A 19,065-nucleotide genomic window follows, 5' to 3' on the forward strand; every position below is an offset into this window, starting at 1 on the left:
GGCTCACAATCATCTGTAATGAGATCTGATGCCCTCTTCTGGTTTTATATTATACATAAAATAAAAAAGAGAAAGAAAGAAAGAAAGAAAGAAAAAGAAATACATTTAAGCTCCTTAGTGAAACTTACCAATCACTAAAAATTTGAACTTAGTCTCAGCAACTTTTAATTACTTATAAATTGTATTTGTTTACTTTATCTGTCTGAGGCGTTTGTTCCTACGTCTGTTCTATGAACCATGTGTGTGCCTGGTGCCTGCAGAGGTGAGAAGAGGGCACTAGAGCCCCCAGAACTGGAGTTAGAGAGAGTTATAAGCCACCATGTGGGTGCTGGGACTTGAACTTGGTTCACTCCAGGAGAGCAGCCAGTGCTCTTGACCCCTGAGCTATCTCTCCAGCCCTGAGTAATTACACAAGCTGCAGGTGATGGACTGCGTAGTTCTGCTGTTTTTGTTTTAGTTTCCCTGTTTTGTTTTGACTTTTTTACTTTTCATTTACTTTTTTATTTTTTATTTTTTTCATGTTTTGGTTTTTTTCAAGACAGGGTTTCTCTGTGTAGTCCTGGCTGTCCTGGAACTCATTCTATAAACCAGGCTGGCCCCGGAACTCAGAAATTCGTCTGCTTCTGCCTCCCAAGTGCTGGGATTAAAGATGTGTGCCACCACACCCGGCTTGTTTTGACTTTTTAAAGATTTATTTACTGAAGCTGTCTTCAGGCACACCAGAACAGGGCATCAGATCCCACTACAGATGGTTGTGAGCCACCATGTGGTTGCTGTGAATTGAACTCAGGACCTCTGGAAGAGCAGTCAGTGCTCTTAACCACTGAGCCATCTCTCTAGCCCCCCTGGATCTCTCTCTCTCTCTCTCTCTCTCTCTCTCTCTCTCTCTCTCTCTCTCTCTCTCTCTCCAAGACAGGGTTTCTCTGTAGCCCTGGCTGTCCTGGAACTCACTTTGTAGACCAGGCTGGCCTCGAACTCAGAAACTTGGATCTCTTTTTAACACAAGGAATTTCTAAATTATTTCTTGCTAATCAGTCTAGTCTCCATTCGACTATTCACCCAGTTTCACTCTTATTTTCTTTAACTTTAATATATTTATTAACTGAGGGTTATTTTGTTTCCCTTCCAATTCTCCTTTCTGACAATTACCCAGTACCTTTATTTTTTTTCTTTTTAAGAATTATTTATTTATTTTAGGTATATGACTGTAGTTGTCTTCAGACACACCAGAAGAGGGTATCACATCCCTTTACAGATGATTGTGAGCCACCAAGTGGTTGCTGGGAATTGAACTTAGGACCTCTGGAAGAGCAGTCAGTGCTTTTAACCACCGAGCCGAGCCATCTCTCCAGCCCCTTCCTAGTACCTTTAAATAGTGCTGTTTTCTCCTTGTTTTTTTTTTTAATACATATTTATCTATTTGTATTTTCTTATGTGCATTGAATATTTTGGCTCGCACGTATATCTGTACACTACATGCATGAAATGCCTGAGGATACTAGAAGAATGTCGAATGGCCTGAAACTGGAGTCACAGGGCACATGAGTCACCATGTGGGGGTTGGCTGGGAACTAATACAGGTCCTTTGGAGGAACAGCCAGTGCTCATAACTGCTAACTTATCTCTCCAGACCCTCAACAACAACAAGAACAAAAAAAACCCCAAAAGATAAAACAAAACAAAACAAAACAAAACAAAACCTTTGTTTTTGAGACAGGGTATCAGTGTACCCAGGCTGGCTTTAAATTCATTATATAGCAAAAATAACCTTGATTTCCCAGCAGTGGTGGCGCACAGCGTCTGATTCTCCTTCCTCTATGTCTGTGCACCTGCCCCAAACATGAAATACTTTTGTGCAGAACAAAGAGGGAGCCTTTCTTTGCTGGCGTTTGGAAGCAGGCGGGTATATATTTTCAAGTTTTGCTTGAAGAACCAGACTTCACAAAGCCTCACTGGAGTGGTTTGCTCAACAGCGATACAATGTAAATAACTAACAATCCTTTAAAACAGCCAATATTAAATAAGCCACAAATTGTCTTCTGGTGAAGAGCAAGGAAGGTGTCATGGGAAAGGATAAAAAGACCTAAGACTCAACAAACACGTGACAAGCTCCGAGCGCCTCGGGACCCGAACCAAGAGGCGCACCCAGCGCTTCTCTGACTCTGGAAGGCGCAGGGGAAGCGGCTCACTGGCCCGAAGGGCCGGGTGTCGGGGGGCGGAGCCCATCAGAGGCTGGGAAGTGACGCAGGACGTGCGTGCGTCTGTGCGTGCGTGCTCGCTCACGGCGGCGGCGGCGGCGGAGCGGAGAGGCCAGAGCCGGAGACCGAGCTGGGATCGGGCCCCGGGCGGGGGCGGTGCGAGAGGCGCCGAGCGGATCCTGGGGGCGGGGACGGAGCCCGGGCGGGCGGGACTGGAGCAGAGCCCGGGAACGGGGCGGGAGGTCCCAGGGCCCCGGGTTGGGGGGTGGAACCGCACTTCGTCGCCGCGGGGGTGCCGGGACTCCGGCCGCAGTGCCGCCGCCATCACGGACTTCCTGTGGGACAAGCGCACGGGCCTCGCCGCCAGAACGGTGAGCGCGCGGGCTGGCGGACCTTGGGGCCGCGGAAAGATGGCTACCGCCAGACGGACGGCAACGGGATGTGGAGAAATTAGGAGTGTCGGGCTTTCGAAGCAGCAGAGTAGCGAGATGAGAGGGAGGGAGGTCGACGTGCTTCGGTGTAGCAGCAAGACCTATAGTAAACTTGGAAGAGCCGTAGAAGTGATGAGGTAGAGACCGGAGCGGTCCCAGCCGTGCAAAAGTTGGACCAAGGGTTTAATACGAACCGAAAAGTGTTAAGATGGCAGTGTAGAGGAAGAGTTTGAGACTAGGGAATTATTTTAGCTTCTCTGAGTAAGCAAGGAAGAAACAGGGTTTAGAAGTTGAGAAAGTTAGACTAGATATGCTTTTCTAGGAAAGAATGCAGTGGCTTTGTTGGTTGGTGTCCAAAGTGAGATGGCATTTATGTTAAGTTAATCAAGATAGGGTTTCCTGGGGAAAGCCTCGTGCTTGCATCTTCTTGGTTTCCTGTCAGCCACTTTAGGTCAGTGTATCATAGGTTCACTTTCCTTAATTTAAGAAGGTTGTGAGGAAGCGGCCGAGAATGGTGACCAGATGTTGGAGTCAAACCTACAGACCTCATGTCCTGGGCCAAGACTGCCCCCGAGGCTCGTCGTATTGCTGGATATGACAGTGATTTTGCTCTGATTTCCCCCTTTGACCAAAACAGGACTCATGAACCCTAATTAGACCAGTTTCATTTAATGGAGGCCCAGCTGCCGGCCAATTATTACTGATATTAATTAAGAAGTACTTAGTAGGCTAGGGATATAGTTCAGTTGATATGGTGAGGGTCACTTGCATGAAGCCCTGGGTTGATCTCCAGCCTTTGTAAGCCCCAGCCATCTGTAATTTCTGCACTTGGAACCGAATTAGGATCAGAAAATATTCATGGCCATCCTAGGCTACATATCAAAATCGACACCAGCTTAGGATATATCAAGTGTGGTTTTGCAAGTCGTTCATACCAGCACTCAGGAGGCAGACGCTAACAAGATCTCTGAGTTCAAATTCTGCCAGATATGCTTAGCAAGTCTAGCCCAGCCAGGGTTACATAATAGAACCTTGTCTCAATAAAAGAAAGAGAGAAAGAAAAGGGCTGGGGCAGCGTAACACCCTTTGAATCTCAGTGTTTGGAAGGCATAGGCAGGTGGATCTCTGTGAGTTCCAGGCCAGCCTAGTCTACAAAATCAATTTCAAAACAGCCAGGGCGACATAGAGAAACCCTGTCTCAAACCCAAAAGAAAAGGAACAGTGTAGTTATTTCCTGCTTAATAAATCCAGTGGTGCTGGGATGGACACACTTCCCTTGTGCTGTTTTACAACTTTGTGAAAAATTTGGCCAGGCATGTGAGAGACATTTGTGGGACCACATCCTGATCTCTAGAACTTGTTAGTGTTTGCTACCAGTTATCTGTAAAATCCTGGGAAGCTAAATTACTGCCCTTGTGACACTCCTAGTCTAGATGGGGAGAGAAGATGAGCTGTTAACTAAAACAACCATGTAAACTAAAGCTTTATTTTGTTTGCTTGTGAAGCACTCAGGATGGCACAGCTGCGCATGTTAGATGGCAGCAGAGATGAACTGTGGCAGTATTTATCAGCCACACACTTGTCACCTGTCGTGAACTGTGGCTCAGACCAGAAGGTCTTCATGGAGCCTTGTTTGAGGTAGAGCAACTGAATTTGACTTTCTTGAGTTCTCAGCCAAAATTTGTAGGTGGCTGTATAGTCCATAAAGGGAAGATTATTACCAGGAAAGGAAGCGAGGCGTTTGTGTGCTGAAGGACGTAGGGACAGAAAGCAGCTCTGCGTCAGAGGCATTCCACGAGAACGGTTATGAAAACTCAGTGTTCCTACCATTCTGCCTTTCCTTCCTCTCTAGATGCCCCATCCCCGAAGGTACCATTCCTCAGAGCGAGGTAGCCGGGGGAGTTACCATGAACACTATCGGAGCCGAAAGCATAAGCGAAGAAGAAGTCGCTCCTGGTCAAGTAGCAGTGACCGGACAAGGCGGCGGCGGAGGGAGGACAGCTACCACGTTCGGTCCCGAAGGTAAGAGAGACTGATTGCAGGTCACTGGTTACGTTACATGATGAGGCCAGTGGGCTCAGCAGCTGGTTGAAGGCCAAGGGCCTAGGTATGGACGAATGTGCCTGACACGGATTTGGTTTGGGGTTCACTTCCTGCCATTGCAAAGAAAGGGCGGGGGGTGTTGGTGGTGGGCACCTGGGATGGGAGGGGAGGGGGGGTTGGTGGTGGGCACCTGGGATGGGGCAGGTTGGTGGTGGGCACATGGGATGGGAGGGGAGGGGGATTATGAGCTCAAGGCTACTTTGGGCTTCATACTGAGTTTGAGGTCAGCCTGGTCTACATAATGAGACTCTCAAATGGGGGAAAATATGTTTTTTGAAAGGAGCTTTCTAGAGGAAGTACTTAGGGATTAAAGCTGCACCCACCAGGCATTGTTGGAATGGTTCTAGATATATGTAGTTCAGGGAAAACAACTTTTTAAAAATTTTTTATGTGTATAGGTGTTTTACCCACATGTATACCTTGCATTATATGCATTCCTGGTGCCTTTGTCCATTAGAAGAGAGTATGGGAGTCCTGGAACTGGAGTTACAGGCAGCTGTGAGCTGCTGTGTGGGTCATGGAAATGGAACTCAGGTTCACTGAAAGAGCGATCAGTGCTCTTAACCAGTGGGCTATCTCTAGCCATTTTCCTTTTGTTCTTTAGACAAGGTGTTACTGTGTAGCCCTGGCTGGCCTAGAACTTTCTGTTTAGACTAGGGTGGTCTTGAAATCAGAGATAACATCTGCCACCTCTCCTAGAGTCCTGGGATTAAAAGCGTGCACTGCCGTGTCTGATTAAAGAAAGGGATACCGAAACTTGACTAGTGGGACTAGTGAATATCAGGCGGCACCAGGCGGTGGGGGTGCACGCCTTTAAGCCCAGCAGTGGGAGGCAGAGGCAGGCGGGTTTCTGAGTTCGAGGCCAGCCTGGTCTACAGAGTGAGTTCCAGGACAGCCAGGGCTACACGGAGAAACCTGTAAAAAAAAAAAAAAAAAAAAAAAAAAAAGAAAAGAAAAGAAAAAATCAGGCGGAAATGTCTTTGGGTGACAGGAAGCGCGCATGCCGTGGACTAACAGCTAAAAAGAACTCATGTGCTAACAGGAAAGCTAGGTCTGCAGTGTTTCAATAATTCAGTGATATGGAGAGGAATGGACTGGATTAGAGCAGGGCTGGATTTCATTTGGAAACAGTAGAGAGCAGCCTGGTTCTTTGTTCCCTTGGATCATTGGAGAGGAGGAGATGGGCCCCCGAGGACTTCTGCAGGGGCCTTTGAGGAGGTCTTAGTGACAGTAGGTGTGTGGAAGCACCACTGGGCTCTTCCTAAGAAAGGACCCTATTGCCTGCTGTGGCGGTGAATGTGGCCTGGACTGACATTGCTAGTGGGTATTTGTTAATCCAACAGCAGCTATGATGATCATTCATCCGATCGGCGGCTGTACGATCGTCGATACTGTGGCAGCTACAGGCGCAATGACTACAGCCGGGACAGAGGAGAGGCCTACTATGACACAGACTTTCGGCATTCCTATGAATACCATCGAGAGAACAGCAGTTACCGAAGCCAGCGCAGCAGCCGAAGGAAACACAGAAGGCGGAGAAGACGTAGCCGGACATTCAGCCGCTCATCTTCAGTGAGTGCCAGCCCAGGCCTTTTACTCTCCCCATTCTTCTTCAGTCCCTCAGGGACCCTGATGAGTAAAATGTCCCCTTGTTCTCAGTCATGCTTTGGAGCATGACTATTGGAGTGGGCACTAAGTATGCCTACCCTCTTGGGAGCTCTCTGACTCTCGAGGGTTCCCAGACCTACTTTGGCAGTAGGAGGGTCATACATCCTCTATGCCCTCGGTGATATGTTGGATATGCTGGGCTTGTGTTGGGAGCAGCTGCTTTGCCCCTAGGGCCTCTGGTTTTTTTATGAAGATCTTGGTTTTGAAAGACCTGTGTCTCCCAAGCCCTGGAGTCTGTGGCCCCTGAGTGGGCAATTTTGGGTTGGGGGGCAAGGGGAAACTGCGTCTGCCTAGAAATGTGCTTCATAGAGCATGGGACTGTGGGTAACACTGGCAACATCATCACTTTCCTGCTCTGCCCGTGCCTCTCCCTGCTCTGATTTGGGTTTGGGGACTTGGGATTATGCGCCGCTTCTCTCTTCTCACACCGATCCGCCTTAGCACATCTGACGTGTTCCCTTCCACTGTCCCCCATCATCGTCTGTCCCCCCTGGCTGGGCGCCTGTGACCGGTGACCCCTACACCACCCACCCCGTCTCCCTCCGGCCCCCGATCCGACACCTGGCTTGCTCCGACCCCCCCCACCCCCCGACAGCAGCACAGCAGCCGGAGAGCCAAGAGTGTAGAGGACGACGCTGAGGGCCACCTCATCTACCACGTCGGGGACTGGCTACAAGAGCGATGTACAAGCCAAATCGTAACAATCCTATAGCCTGTAATGGTCCCATAGCCATCCTAATGTCCCATGCCAACCCAGGTCACAGCCTCTTGTGCCTTTCTCAGTGGTGTTGCTCATCTGGGTGGTTTGAGTTGCTGTTGAGAACTGACCTGTTGTCCACTCCCAGATCTCATGGCCCCTGGGTTAAAGGTGGTGGGAATCACACAGGGGTTTCTTCCCCTGCAGCCATCTATATCTGTTCCCCTTCCTTCATCTCCTCACCCCAGGTTGCTGTGCCCTATTTTCTTCCAGTTCACCTCATTCCCCCCTTTTCTCCCTCCCTTTCCCCGACCCTGCTTTCTTTCGTTTCAGATGAAATTGTAAGCACCTTAGGAGAAGGGACCTTCGGCCGAGTTGTGCAGTGTGTGGACCATCGCAGGTAACTAATGTCCTGCCGCTTACTCCACATCTGTTAGGCAGAGACGATTGTCAGGGCATCGGATATGTTTAGAGATTAGACAGGCAGAAGTTCTTAGTCTGATCCATTAATCACTCACTGATCATTCAATCTGAGATGTTCTTGAACCCAACAAAAGCCTCCCCTATTACCTTACAGGGGTGGAGCACGAGTTGCCCTGAAGATCATTAAGAATGTGGAGAAGTACAAGGAAGCAGCCCGACTAGAAATCAACGTGCTGGAGAAAATCAATGAGAAAGATCCTGACAACAAGAAGTAAGCAACCAAAGGAACATGTGAGGAGGCCGAGGGGCTCTGTCGAGAAGGAAGGCTCCAGGCTGGGACTAGGCGGGCAGGGGATACATCCAGTCCGTCCGTCCGTCCTTCCTTCCTTCCTTCCTCCCTCCCTCCCTCCCTCCCTCCCTCCCTCCCTCTCCCTCTCTCTCTCTCTCTCTCTCTCTCTCTCTCTCTGTTTCTTTCTTTCTCTTGGCATGTTTTTCTCTGTGTAGCTCTTGCTGGCCAGAACCTGCTTGTAGAACAGGCATTCCTCAAGTTCACAGAGACCCTTCTGCCTCTGCGTACTGAGAGCTGAGAGTATAGGCATGTGCCACACCCATTAAACTTGATCCTGTGCTTGTGGCAGAGCATCAGGATATAGTCTCTAATCCATCAGCTTGTGTTACAACACCTGCAGTCAGGGAATGAATGGGCCTGGCATTGGTGGGCATCACTGTAGGTGATGCAGGCCTGTAATCCCAGCCACTTGGGAGAGGAGGAAAGACAGATGGAAGCTTAAGACAGCCTGGGCAATTTTAGTAAGAAAGATCTTTTCTCATAAATGGAAATGGAGCTAGAGATTGTAACCCAGGGATGGAGTACCAGCCAACTATCTCACAGGGTCCTAAATTTAACCCCAGTAAAATACACAGAAACACAGTCTGTTCTGGAACTTGAAGCAGAAATTTGACATGAGGGGAGAGATGGCTCATCCTAAGAGTGATGGGATAAGCCGGGCGGTCATGGCGCACGCCTTTGATCCCTGCACTTGGGAGGCAGAGGCAGACAGATTTCTGAGTTTGAGGCCAGCCTGGTTTACAAAGTGAGTTCCAGGACAGCCAGGGCTACACAGAGAAACCCTGTCTCAAACCCTTTCCCCCCCCCCCCCAAAAAAAAAGACTTGAGTTCAGTTCCCAGCACCCACACAGAAATTTAAAATAGCTCTATGGGAGCCAGGCACTAGTTGTGCATGCCTTTAATCTCAACACTCAGAGCCATGTGTAGGCAGATCTCTGAGTTTGAGGCCATCTTGGTCTGCAGAGTGAGTTCTAGGACAGCCAGGGCTATGCAGCGAAGCCCTGTCTGGAAATTACACAAAATAGCTCTGGGACCCAGCACCTGTAGCCTCTTCAGAAATCCGCAGTCATGCAGTAACTAGCTCACATCGTTAAAATAGAATCCTTGAAAGAAGACATGGGGACTGCTAGTAGTAGAACACTGTCCTGAAGTGCAACAGGACTTGATTCTAACTGAAGAAGAAGAGGAACAGGCTCTAGAATTGTGCTGAATCTGTGGGTATTTATACAGTAACAATTTTGTTGGCATGCTACTCATTGGCTAAAATTAAATAAGATTGTTACAGTGATGGTTGATTGGTTTGTTTGTTTTGAGGCAGTACCTCATTTAGCCCAGGCTAGCTTCTGCTCATTCTTATAGCCAACGGCAAGGATAACCTTGAACTCTTGATCCTGTTGTCTCTACCTACCATTATAGAAGTGTACCTAGGGTTGGTTGGTTGGTTTGTTTGTTTTAAAGATTTATTTATTTATTATATGTAAGTACACTGTAGCTGTCTTCAGACACTCCAGAAGAGGGACTCAAATCTCGTGATGGATGGTGTTGAGCCACCATGTGGTTGCTGCGGTTTGAACTCAGGACCTTTGGAAGAGCAGTCAGTATTCTTTTTTTTTTTTTTTTAAGATTTATTTATTTATTATATGTAAGTACACTGTAGCTGTCTTCAGACACTCCAGAAGAGGGNNNCAGATCTCGTTACGGATGGTTGTGAGCCACCATGTGGTTGCTGGGATTTGAACTCTGGACCTTCGGAAGAGCGGTTGGGTGCTCTTACCCACTGAGCCATCTCACCAGCCCAGCAGTCAGTATTCTTAACCACTTAACCATCTCTCCATCCCAAAGTGTACCTAGTTTTATTTGTATCAGGTATTAAACTTCTGTACATGCTAGGCAAATACTTGAAGCCATATCCCCAGCCCAAATAATATTTAACATACACTATAAACTTCGCCAACACAGTGGCTGATACTAAATTTCAGGGGATGGGGATGGGATATAGTTGCTCATGAATTTGAGACCAGGATGTGACCAGGACATAGAAAGTTCCAGGTCAGACTGTGCTTGAGTGAGACCCAGACAACAAAAAAAGGTGACTTTGGTAACTGAGAACCCATATTGTTTGGAATTTCATGCTAATAGGTCTTGAGCAAATAGTTGTTTTGTTCTGTTGTTTCATTTTTAAAATTTTTTTATTTGAGATAGGATCATACTACATAACCTAAGTTGGCCTCAAATTCATTGTGGTCCCCCCCTGGCTCTAGACTCCTGTGTGCTCTGATTGCAGAAGTACACCTCCTACCCCCTGCTTGACAAATAGATTTTGTTTTCCTTGTTTTGAGGGCTGAGATTTGAAATGGCCTCTTACATAACAGGAAAGTGCTGTATTCCTGAGTTACAACCCCCTATTACAGTGAATAATATTTGAACTATTCAGAATAGTACAAAAATATGTTTGGGAGAATTTAGCAGGTAGTACTTTTTGGTCCTTCCTTTTGGCCATTCTCTAGATGACCTGAATTTTGTTGATGATTTTAATTGTTTTTGTTTGTTTGGTTGGTTGGTTGTTTTTTTTAAGTGACAGGGTATCATGTAGCCCAGGCAAACGTCTTCAAGCTTTCTATGTAGTCGAGGATAATCTTGAGTTTATGATTCTCCTGCCTCCACCTCCCGAATGCTGAGATTACAGATTCATGCCATCATAATTGTTATATGGAATGCTGCAGATTGAACTTGGGCCTTCTGCATGCTAAGTAGGCACTCTGCCAACTTAACTACATTCCTAGTCCTTATCAGGGACATTAGCTAGCATGTTTTTATACGACTGTGGAATCAACAACCATGCAGTCTTTCGTTTTGGTGGGGTGCTGGGCTTTGGGAACTTATTAGACATCCAACTTCCCCTGTCTCTCCCCAGCCTCTGTGTCCAGATGTTTGACTGGTTTGACTACCATGGCCACATGTGTATCTCCTTTGAGCTTCTGGGCCTTAGCACCTTCGATTTCCTCAAAGACAACAACTACCTGCCCTACCCCATCCACCAAGTGCGCCACATGGCCTTCCAGCTCTGCCAGGCCGTCAAGTGTGAGTGGGGTGGGCTGAGGTGAAGTCTGGGGCAGCCCTTTCCTCCATCAGGCCTCTTGTGCACACTTGTGAGCTAGGCAAGCCCCTAAGCAGTCAGCCCACTCTCACACCTGCTGCTGTCACGGCAGCCCCTCCTCCGCTTACCGCCTTGTCTGACATCTTTACCATCACCAGTTGTTCTTACTGCAAACCCACAGCACTTAGTGTCTTTTCCTCATCCCTTTTTTAGGAAAAGTACTGTACAACAAGCACAGAGGTGCTCTTGCTAGAGTCTTAGGTTTGTCTAATGAGGTGCTCTTTATAAAGCAGATGCAAGAACCCTGGGTCATTCAGCTGAGGCACCAGCTTCAGAATCTAGAGTAGTTGTTTCTCTGCATCGTTAGGCAGTCACAGAGATCAACCGTAAGACCAAACAAAAGCTCCCACTTACGTATACTGCTGCTTGTCTATCAGATGGACTCTGTGTGCACTTTATATTACTAAGGGCAGCGCTTAGGCCAGCCATTTTATTTGGTTGGAGTGCAGAAAGTAGCCCCAGTGTAGTCTGGGCCTGCCTCCTCACCAGCTTTGTCTTTAGTATTCAGTACGGGGTCAGTTGCTGGCAGTTAGTTCTAGCCACCTGGATCAAGCCTGATCTAGCCTTCTCCCCTGCAGTCCTCCATGATAACAAGTTGACACATACGGACCTCAAACCTGAAAATATTCTGTTTGTGAATTCAGACTACGAACTCACCTACAACCTAGAGAAGGTAAGATGGACAGGAGCTGCCCTCTGTCCAGAGGAGCAGACCACTGGACCACTTGGCTTTTGGTTCTTGTGTTTCCCTTTTACTAATTTCCTCCTGTCTGGCTCCAGCTGGGTAAAAGCAGTATACCACAGTGATAAGTCAGAAGGGAACCATTTAAGAAGACTGAAATTGAAAGACAGTTTGGAAAGTGTCCACCTTCCCTTTCTGAGATGTGCATTTCTGTGTGGCAGGAAAACTGATTGCTTGACTGCTGGAGGTATCAGCACTAAAGGTCTTCTTCACCCTTTGCTACACAGGACATATTTTCAGATAGCACACCAGACACTTGGCTCTAGTGGTCTGGTACTTTTGAGACTTCCACATTATTCCATACCATTTCTTAGTCTTCTTCCTTTCCTGCTCTTACAACGCTACTGTGAGAGCTAGGTGTGGTGGCATATGCCTGTATCCCAGCACTTGGGAGGCTCTGAGGTAGGATTGCTGCAGGTTCAAAGCCTGCCTGGGATACATAAGGAGATCCTGCTTTAAACAACAAAATACTAGGAGCCTAGTTTTTCTGGGTATAAGGGAACAGGCTACCCTTTTCAGACTCTGAAGTAACTTAGTATCTGAGCCCCAGTGTGATGGAGAGTCACTCCCATCTGTGTCTGAGCCCCAGTGTGATGGAGAGTCATCCCATCTGCTTTGCTCCTAGAAGCGAGATGAGCGCAGTGTGAAGAGCACAGCCGTGCGGGTGGTGGACTTCGGCAGTGCCACCTTTGACCATGAACACCATAGCACCATTGTCTCCACTCGCCATTACCGAGCCCCCGAGGTCATCCTGGGTAAGGGAGCTCAGGGCTGCCCAGGGTGTGGGATGTGGGGGGTTGGGGGGCCATATCCTAGGCATCTTAGTCCTCTTTCCTCCTTACTACAGAGTTGGGCTGGTCACAGCCATGCGATGTATGGAGCATAGGCTGCATCATCTTTGAGTACTACGTTGGCTTCACCCTCTTCCAGGTAAATGGTGGATGATCCCGGGCTGCTGGGTTTCTTGGTCTGCGGAGGACATTCCTGCTCAGTCCTCTATATTGCCCATATGGCAACTAGTCCCCAGCGCTCCTTGCTGCGTCCTATGCTCTGCTCTCTTTGTTTCCCAGACCCATGACAACAGAGAGCATCTAGCCATGATGGAAAGGATCCTGGGTCCTGTCCCTTCTCGGATGATCAGAAAAACAAGGTGACCCTTACGCGGGAGGCACTAGAGCTTCTCTCCTCATGGAATTATTTGTCTGTTAGGCATCATTTTCTTGTTCTCATTGACATCTCCTTAGCCCCCACTTACTTGGGTAAACAAGGGAAAGGATTTTATAGAAATGCACAAACCTCCCCTTCTCCTCCAGAAAACAGAAATATTTTTATCGAGGTCGCCTGGATTGGGATGAGAACACCTCAGCCGGGCGCTACGTTCGTGAGAACTGCAAACCTCTGCGGGTGAGCCTGGCCAGGGAGAAGTACTGTCCACCATCTAAAGGTTGCTTCTTTCTTAGGGTGGTTGGTCCCTGGAGTGCATTTTATAAGTGGAGGTTAGTGCAGGAGGGGGAGGACATTGACAGAAGATGGTCAACAGTGGACAGAGGAGAGCGAGGGTTCACAGATAACCTCCTCTGTAGACAACCAGAGTTGTCTGGATTCTTAAGGTCAGACAGAAAAGAATAAACTACCTTTGAAAAGCTTACACTTTACACTTTAATGTGGAGCTAAGGAAGATTCATGAGGTTGACAAGTATATACAAGTAAAACTTCGAATATGAAGGATTAATTGTGCTAGTGGGAAGGTAGGTTGAGCTGTAATATCAGAAATATTATGACCACATAATGTGATAAGGTAGCTTTCAAATTCCATGCAAACTGAGCTTTGGTTCTCTTTATAAAGAGCAAAAGTAGGGCTTTAGAGGAAGCAGGGAGTTGTAGGTGACACAGGCCTGCAATCCCAGCACTCGAGAGGCTCTTGTGAGGCTGAGGCAGGTGTTCCAAGTCAGCTGCAGTGCGTAGCTCCAGAACAGCCTCGACTGCACAGTGAGACCCTGTCTTGAAAAGGAAAGAAAGAATGAAGTTTGTAAGGCATTGCCTTACCCTCTTCCTGCCCTCCACCAGCGGTATCTGACCTCAGAGGCAGAGGACCACCACCAGCTCTTCGATCTGATTGAAAATATGCTAGAGTATGAGCCTGCTAAGCGGCTGACCTTAGGTGAAGCCCTTCAGCATCCTTTCTTCGCCTGCCTTCGGACTGAGCCACCCAACACCAAGTTGTGGGACTCCAGTCGGGATATCAGTCGGTGACAATCAGGCTTTGGGCCCCCTGCTCCTTGTGTAGCAGTGGGTGTCCAATCCAGGACACTGGTGCTTTTTTATACAAAAGAACAGAGCCAGAACTCGCCCTCTCTCCAGCCCCTGGCTCCTTTGTACCTGTGAATATGTGGAATAGTGTAAATATGACAGAACTTGTACCTATCGATTCAACCCCTGACATGTATATACTAGTATTTACCCTCTCCCAACCTCATCTGCCCCTCATGTGGAGGCAGATGGGGGGCAGAATGACGTAACCAGGTGGTGTCTACCCCATGTTTTATAAGGGATTTTGTACAGTCTTTGTGAAATAAAATGACATGCTTCATCTGACCCCCCCCCAATCCCTGGAATTTGAGGTTCGAGGGTACTGGGGTGAAGGGGTGAAATGATTGGTAACCATCTGAATTTGGGTATAAAGGCCTCTTTGTCCTGCCAACTTAGAGTCACTTATATGCACTTTGTATTCTGAGGTAGTAAAAATTAAAATAGATGCAATCAGGTAGAACTTGTGTGATCTAGAGTAGTGAATGTCAGGAAATAGCTTTGGCCCTGTAAATAAATGGATAGTGACAGTAGCCTTGAAGTTACGCCCTCCAATAGATCCAGAAACCCGTGAAGAAAACTGAGCCTCCCGCCACTGACCTGTGCGCAAAGATACCTTCTGAGCTGCTTAACATGAGGCTACCTGGGATATGTAGTTCTTGCCTGCTAGGAAGTCACGTGGAGGAAGTGTGACTCTAGGCTGCGGAGACTGGCTTAGGGATATCACGTGCGGTACTTCCCGCTTTTGGGTCGTCGTTCCCCCCAACTGAGGCGCAGGCGCAGTCTACTGCTACTGCGGGAATCTTCGCGACTCTTCCGGTTGCTTCAACCAATTGGAGCACAGGGAAGAGAGTGGACCAAGCACACCGGAGGGAGTTCTTTGGGCCGCCACCGCCGTACTGCCGCGGCAGGGGCGTGGAGGGCAGGGGCGGCCGGGTTCACTTGCAAACATGGCTCAGAGCAGAGACACCGGGAATCCATTCCCCGACTCCGGAGAGCTTGACAATCCCTTTCAGGTGATTTTGCCGGCCTTCTTTGGCCAGTCTGCTATTCCCAGTTCTGTGGGGTCGGAATGCTATTCCCATTTGTGACGACCCAGGGTAGAAGTGTCGCTACGTGAAGGTGGCGGTAGCTAGAGACCAGTGAACATGGGGAGCTAAAGGGTTGCGGGCTCTGCCCCTTTAATGAGCGGGTTCTAGCTATGTAGAGTGATAGACTTGAAGGCAAATGTTGGGAACAACGGCGTGGCACCAAAGGCTCAGTACTTGGAACCACGAGCAGTTTCGGGAAGTTCCTAGGAATTCCTTTGACACCGATTGCCCGCTGAGCCCCGTCTCTGCTCTCAGGACCCAGCTGTGATCCAGCACCGACCCAGCCAGCAGTATGCCACGCTGGACGTCTACAACCCCTTTGAGAACCGAGAGGTGAGCAATTAGAGGGAGCACAGAAGAGCAGGGAAAGCCGAGTGTACCATGAGCTTGGTCTGAGCATACTGGGGACTTTGTTAGTGCAACCAAATGATGAAGTGATGTGCTTTTAGCTTCCCGAGAGACAAAGGAGCCCAAGCCAAACCTAATCTCGGACAAAAGGGTCATCTAGTTTTGAGTTATAGAAGTCAGTCCAGGGAAGACTTGTTTGAAGAGCATCAAGGTTGGGGCGAGTCATAGTTGAGAAACCCCTGCGATCAGAGGGCAAATGAGGAGGGCAGTAAAAGAAAGTAAGGGTAGGGGGGAGCTGTGGGGATGTAGCTCAGTTGGTCGAGTGCTTGCCTACCAAGTGTACTACCCTAGCCCTCAGCACTACATGAACCCAGTATGGTGGCCCGGGTATATAATCCTAGCATTTGAGAGGTAGGGGCAGGTGTATAAGAAGTCACCCTTAGCTAGTAGCAAGTTGGAGATCAGGATGGCATGTGAGACCCTGTCTCAAAAAACAAAGAGTTAGTTGGATTAATGGGTAAAGGCTCAGTTTGCAGCCTAGACTAAAACCTGACTTCAGCCAGTCCCCCAAGAAGGTGATGAAGGCGAGAACACATTCCTATAAGTTGTCATGTGACATCCATGTGCATACCATGAGAGAGTGTACACACACACATGAACTCTCACACACAATAGGTAAATGTAATTTTAAAAAATTAGAAAAGTTAGATGTGGATAATTGCTGATGGCATTGGATGTAAGAGGCTGTGCAGGACTGCTGCAGCTCTGATGGAGTTGCCCAACTTACATTCACACAAGTAGTTTAGGAAGTGGCACAGAGCTGTCAATCCCAGGGCTTAGCCTGAAGCAGGAGGATTGTAAGATTGAGATCAACCCACGTGCCTGTCTTCTCAAAAACAAAACCAAAAAAAACCTAACGAGGTTCCCAACTTGTAGGGATATGCTGCTGACTTGGGTAATGCTTGCACACAGACTAGATGACTAAGTTACAGGGACTAGGTGATGTCTAAGGCTTGTCTCCAGCAGCCCCCACCAGCCTACGAGCCTCCTGCCCCAGCCCCAGCACCTCTACCGCCACCCTCAGCTCCCTCTGTACAGTCCTCAAAAAAGCTCAGCCCCACAGAGCCCAGGAACTACGGCTCCTACAGCACCCAGGTAAAGAGTGTGTGTGGGTGGTGGGAGAAGAGTCAGGGCTGGGCCTCAAGTTCACGCCTGCCTCTCTCACGCCTGCCTCTCTCATGCTGCCTCTCTCATGCTGGGTAGGCCTCAGCTGCAGCAGCCACTGCTGAGCTGCTGAAGAAGCAGGAGGAACTCAACCGCAAGGCAGAGGAGTTGGACCGCCGGGAGCGAGAACTGCAGCATGTCGCCCTGGGTGGTGCAGGCAGTAAGTGAGGCCTGGTGAGGGTGACAGATTGGAAGGAGCATGGGGTTGTCAGTCACACTGTTAAATTCGAGTTTAGTTATAGTTGACACTTCTTAGCCATGGGCTCACAACAGAATGGGTTGTTTTTAAGAGGTTTCTTTATAATATTTTTATCTTATGCGTATGAGTGTTTTGCCTGCACGTGTATCAGCACACCATATGTATGTCGTGTCCATTGGAGACCAGAAGAGGGCCACAGATGTTGTAAGCCCACATGTGGGTCCTGGCAGGCAATTCTGGGCCTCTGCAAGAGCAGCAAGTGTTTCTGATCACTGAGCCTTCTCTGTAGCCCTTTGGGCGGTATACACCCTTGGGGTGTCTCAGCCCCAACCCACTGATACGCACCCCAACCGTTGGAACTTTAGAGTGAACACTTCAGCTTCCTATTTTCTAGAATGTTCTTCTCAATTTACAAAGTGAGGAATTGTGAGGGCTGAATAAAATCAACCTGGGCAAGGTTCTTGGGAGCCTCTGATATTTCGAGTAGTAACTATTTGCTTACTGTTACTTCTTTGTTGTTTGTTTTGTCTTCAAAGAGTCTCGTGTAGACCAGACTGGGCTGGGCCTCTCTGTCCTCCTGCCTCAGCCTCCACAGTGTGGGACTGCAGGCATGCATCCCATGCCTGCCGCTATCCACTATTTGCCTCTTTTTATTTGATTGAGAAGACAGGAGTGGAGGAAGAGGTGAGTGTGGCTCTGATTGACTTGCATTGATATTTGATGTCTTCCTGGTTTTGTGCCTTACAGCTCGACAGAATAACTGGCCTCCCCTACCGTCTTTTTGCCCTGTAAAGCCTTGCTTTTTCCAAGACATCTCTATGGAGATACCCCAAGAATTTCAGAAGACAGTGTCCACCATGTACTACCTCTGGATGTGTAAGTGTAGGAAAACTTTTTGGGAGACAGACATTACAGATTAATCTATTAAATGCCCCAGAACACAACTCTGAGAGCAAGACATTTATTAGCATCTATTCAAGAATCTGTAGGCTGTTCTTTCTTATTGTATGTATATTCTTAGCCTGCCCCTTCCCTCTGTCACCATGCATAAATGTATTCTGAATTCTTTCAAAGTTTTTGCAAGGAGCCCAAGCCTCATCTGTGGGGTTGATCTTCTCTCTCTGCTGCCACATTTGATGAGGGCCATTGGGCAGGTATATGTGACAGGCTTCACTGCAGTCCAGAGGGTCCCTTCACTATGCCCTGTTCCTCTCTGCCCCTCAGGCAGCACTCTGGCTCTTCTCCTGAACTTCTTCGCCTGCCTGGCCAGGTTCTGTGTGGACACCGGCAGTGGCTCAGGCTTTGGGCTGTCTATGCTCTGGCTGCTCCTTTTCACTCCCTGCTCCTTTGTCTGCTGGTACCGCCCAATGTATAAGGCTTTCCGGTAAGTGAGAGGGGTGATGGAAGGGCTGCAGTGAGATACAATGAGAGGTGATGGGAGGAAGGGCTGCAGTGAGAGGTGATGAGAGGAAGGGCTGCAGTGAGAGGTGATGAGAGGAAGGGCTGCAGTGAGAGGTGATGAGAGGAAGGGCTGCAGTGAGATGCAGTGAGAGGTGATGGGAGGAAGGGCTGCAGTGAGGTGATAAGAAGGGCTGCATTGAGATGCAGTGAGAGGTGATGGGAGGAAGGGCTGCAGTAAGATGCAGTGAAAGGTGATAGGAAGGGCTGCAGTGAGATGCAGTGAGAGGTGATAGGAGGAAGGGCTGCAGTGAGGTGATGGGAGGAAGGGCTGCAGTGAGATGCAGTGAGAGGTGATGGGAGGAAGGGCTGCAGTGAGATGCAGTGAGAGGTGATGGGAGGAAGGGCTGCATTGAGATGCAGTGAGAGGTGATAGGAGGAAGGGCTGCAGTGAGAGGTGATGGGAGGAAGGGCTGCAGTGACATGCAGTGAGGTGATGAGAGGAAGGGCTGCATTGAGATGCAGTGAGAGGTGATGGGAGGAAGGGCTGCAGTGAGAGGTGATGAGAGGAAGGGATGCAGTGAGAGGTGATGAGAGGAAGGGCTGTGGTGAAGTGATGAGAGAAAGGGCTGCATTGAGATGCAGTGAGAGGTGATGGGAGGAAGGGCTGCAGTGAGAGGTGATGGGAGGAAGGGCTGCAGTGAGATGCAGTGAGAGGTGATGGGAGGAA

The 19,065-nt window shown here is 48.7% G+C and overlaps 2 protein-coding genes across 8 annotated transcripts in view; both read left to right on the forward strand.

The window, feature by feature from the left end:
* The first annotated feature begins 2,263 nt into the window (after positions 1 to 2,263).
* Clk2 (CDC like kinase 2) lies at positions 2,264 to 14,374 on the forward strand. Of its 6 annotated transcripts, none has more exons than XM_021157223.2 (13): positions 2,264 to 2,569; positions 4,482 to 4,651; positions 6,076 to 6,304; positions 6,999 to 7,083; positions 7,431 to 7,497; positions 7,675 to 7,791; positions 10,784 to 10,950; positions 11,605 to 11,699; positions 12,394 to 12,523; positions 12,616 to 12,698; positions 12,839 to 12,918; positions 13,082 to 13,172; positions 13,836 to 14,374. In XM_021157223.2, the coding sequence occupies exons 2-13, from the start codon at positions 4,482 to 4,484 to the stop codon at positions 14,019 to 14,021; spliced, it is 1,500 nt and encodes a 499-aa protein (XP_021012882.1). In that variant the 5' UTR covers positions 2,264 to 2,569; the 3' UTR covers positions 14,022 to 14,374. The 6 variants fall into 6 exon arrangements, with proteins under 6 accessions (XP_021012882.1, XP_021012884.1, XP_021012886.1 ...); XM_021157225.2 differs by having other exon boundaries at positions 6,079 to 6,304; XM_021157222.2 differs by having other exon boundaries at positions 2,270 to 2,569; positions 6,996 to 7,083.
* A 464-nt stretch (positions 14,375 to 14,838) lies between these two features.
* Scamp3 (secretory carrier membrane protein 3) overlaps positions 14,839 to 19,065 on the forward strand; it is a 6,339-nt gene continuing 2,112 nt past the window's right edge. Inside the window, exons 1-6 of one of the 2 annotated variants that reach the window (XM_021157228.2) lie at positions 14,839 to 15,091; positions 15,422 to 15,499; positions 16,538 to 16,669; positions 16,778 to 16,898; positions 17,685 to 17,813; positions 18,162 to 18,321. In XM_021157228.2, coding sequence (XP_021012887.1) covers positions 15,026 to 15,091; positions 15,422 to 15,499; positions 16,538 to 16,669; positions 16,778 to 16,898; positions 17,685 to 17,813; positions 18,162 to 18,321 — 686 coding nt within the window. In that variant the 5' untranslated portion in view covers positions 14,839 to 15,025. The remainder of the gene's footprint in view (positions 15,092 to 15,421; positions 15,500 to 16,537; positions 16,670 to 16,777; positions 16,899 to 17,684; positions 17,814 to 18,161; positions 18,322 to 19,065) is intronic. The other variant, XM_021157229.2, reaches the window with a different exon arrangement.

The sequence above is a fragment of the Mus caroli genome, chromosome 3 (assembly GCF_900094665.2).
Source record: "Mus caroli chromosome 3, CAROLI_EIJ_v1.1, whole genome shotgun sequence".
Lineage (NCBI taxonomy): Eukaryota > Metazoa > Chordata > Mammalia > Rodentia > Muridae > Mus > Mus caroli.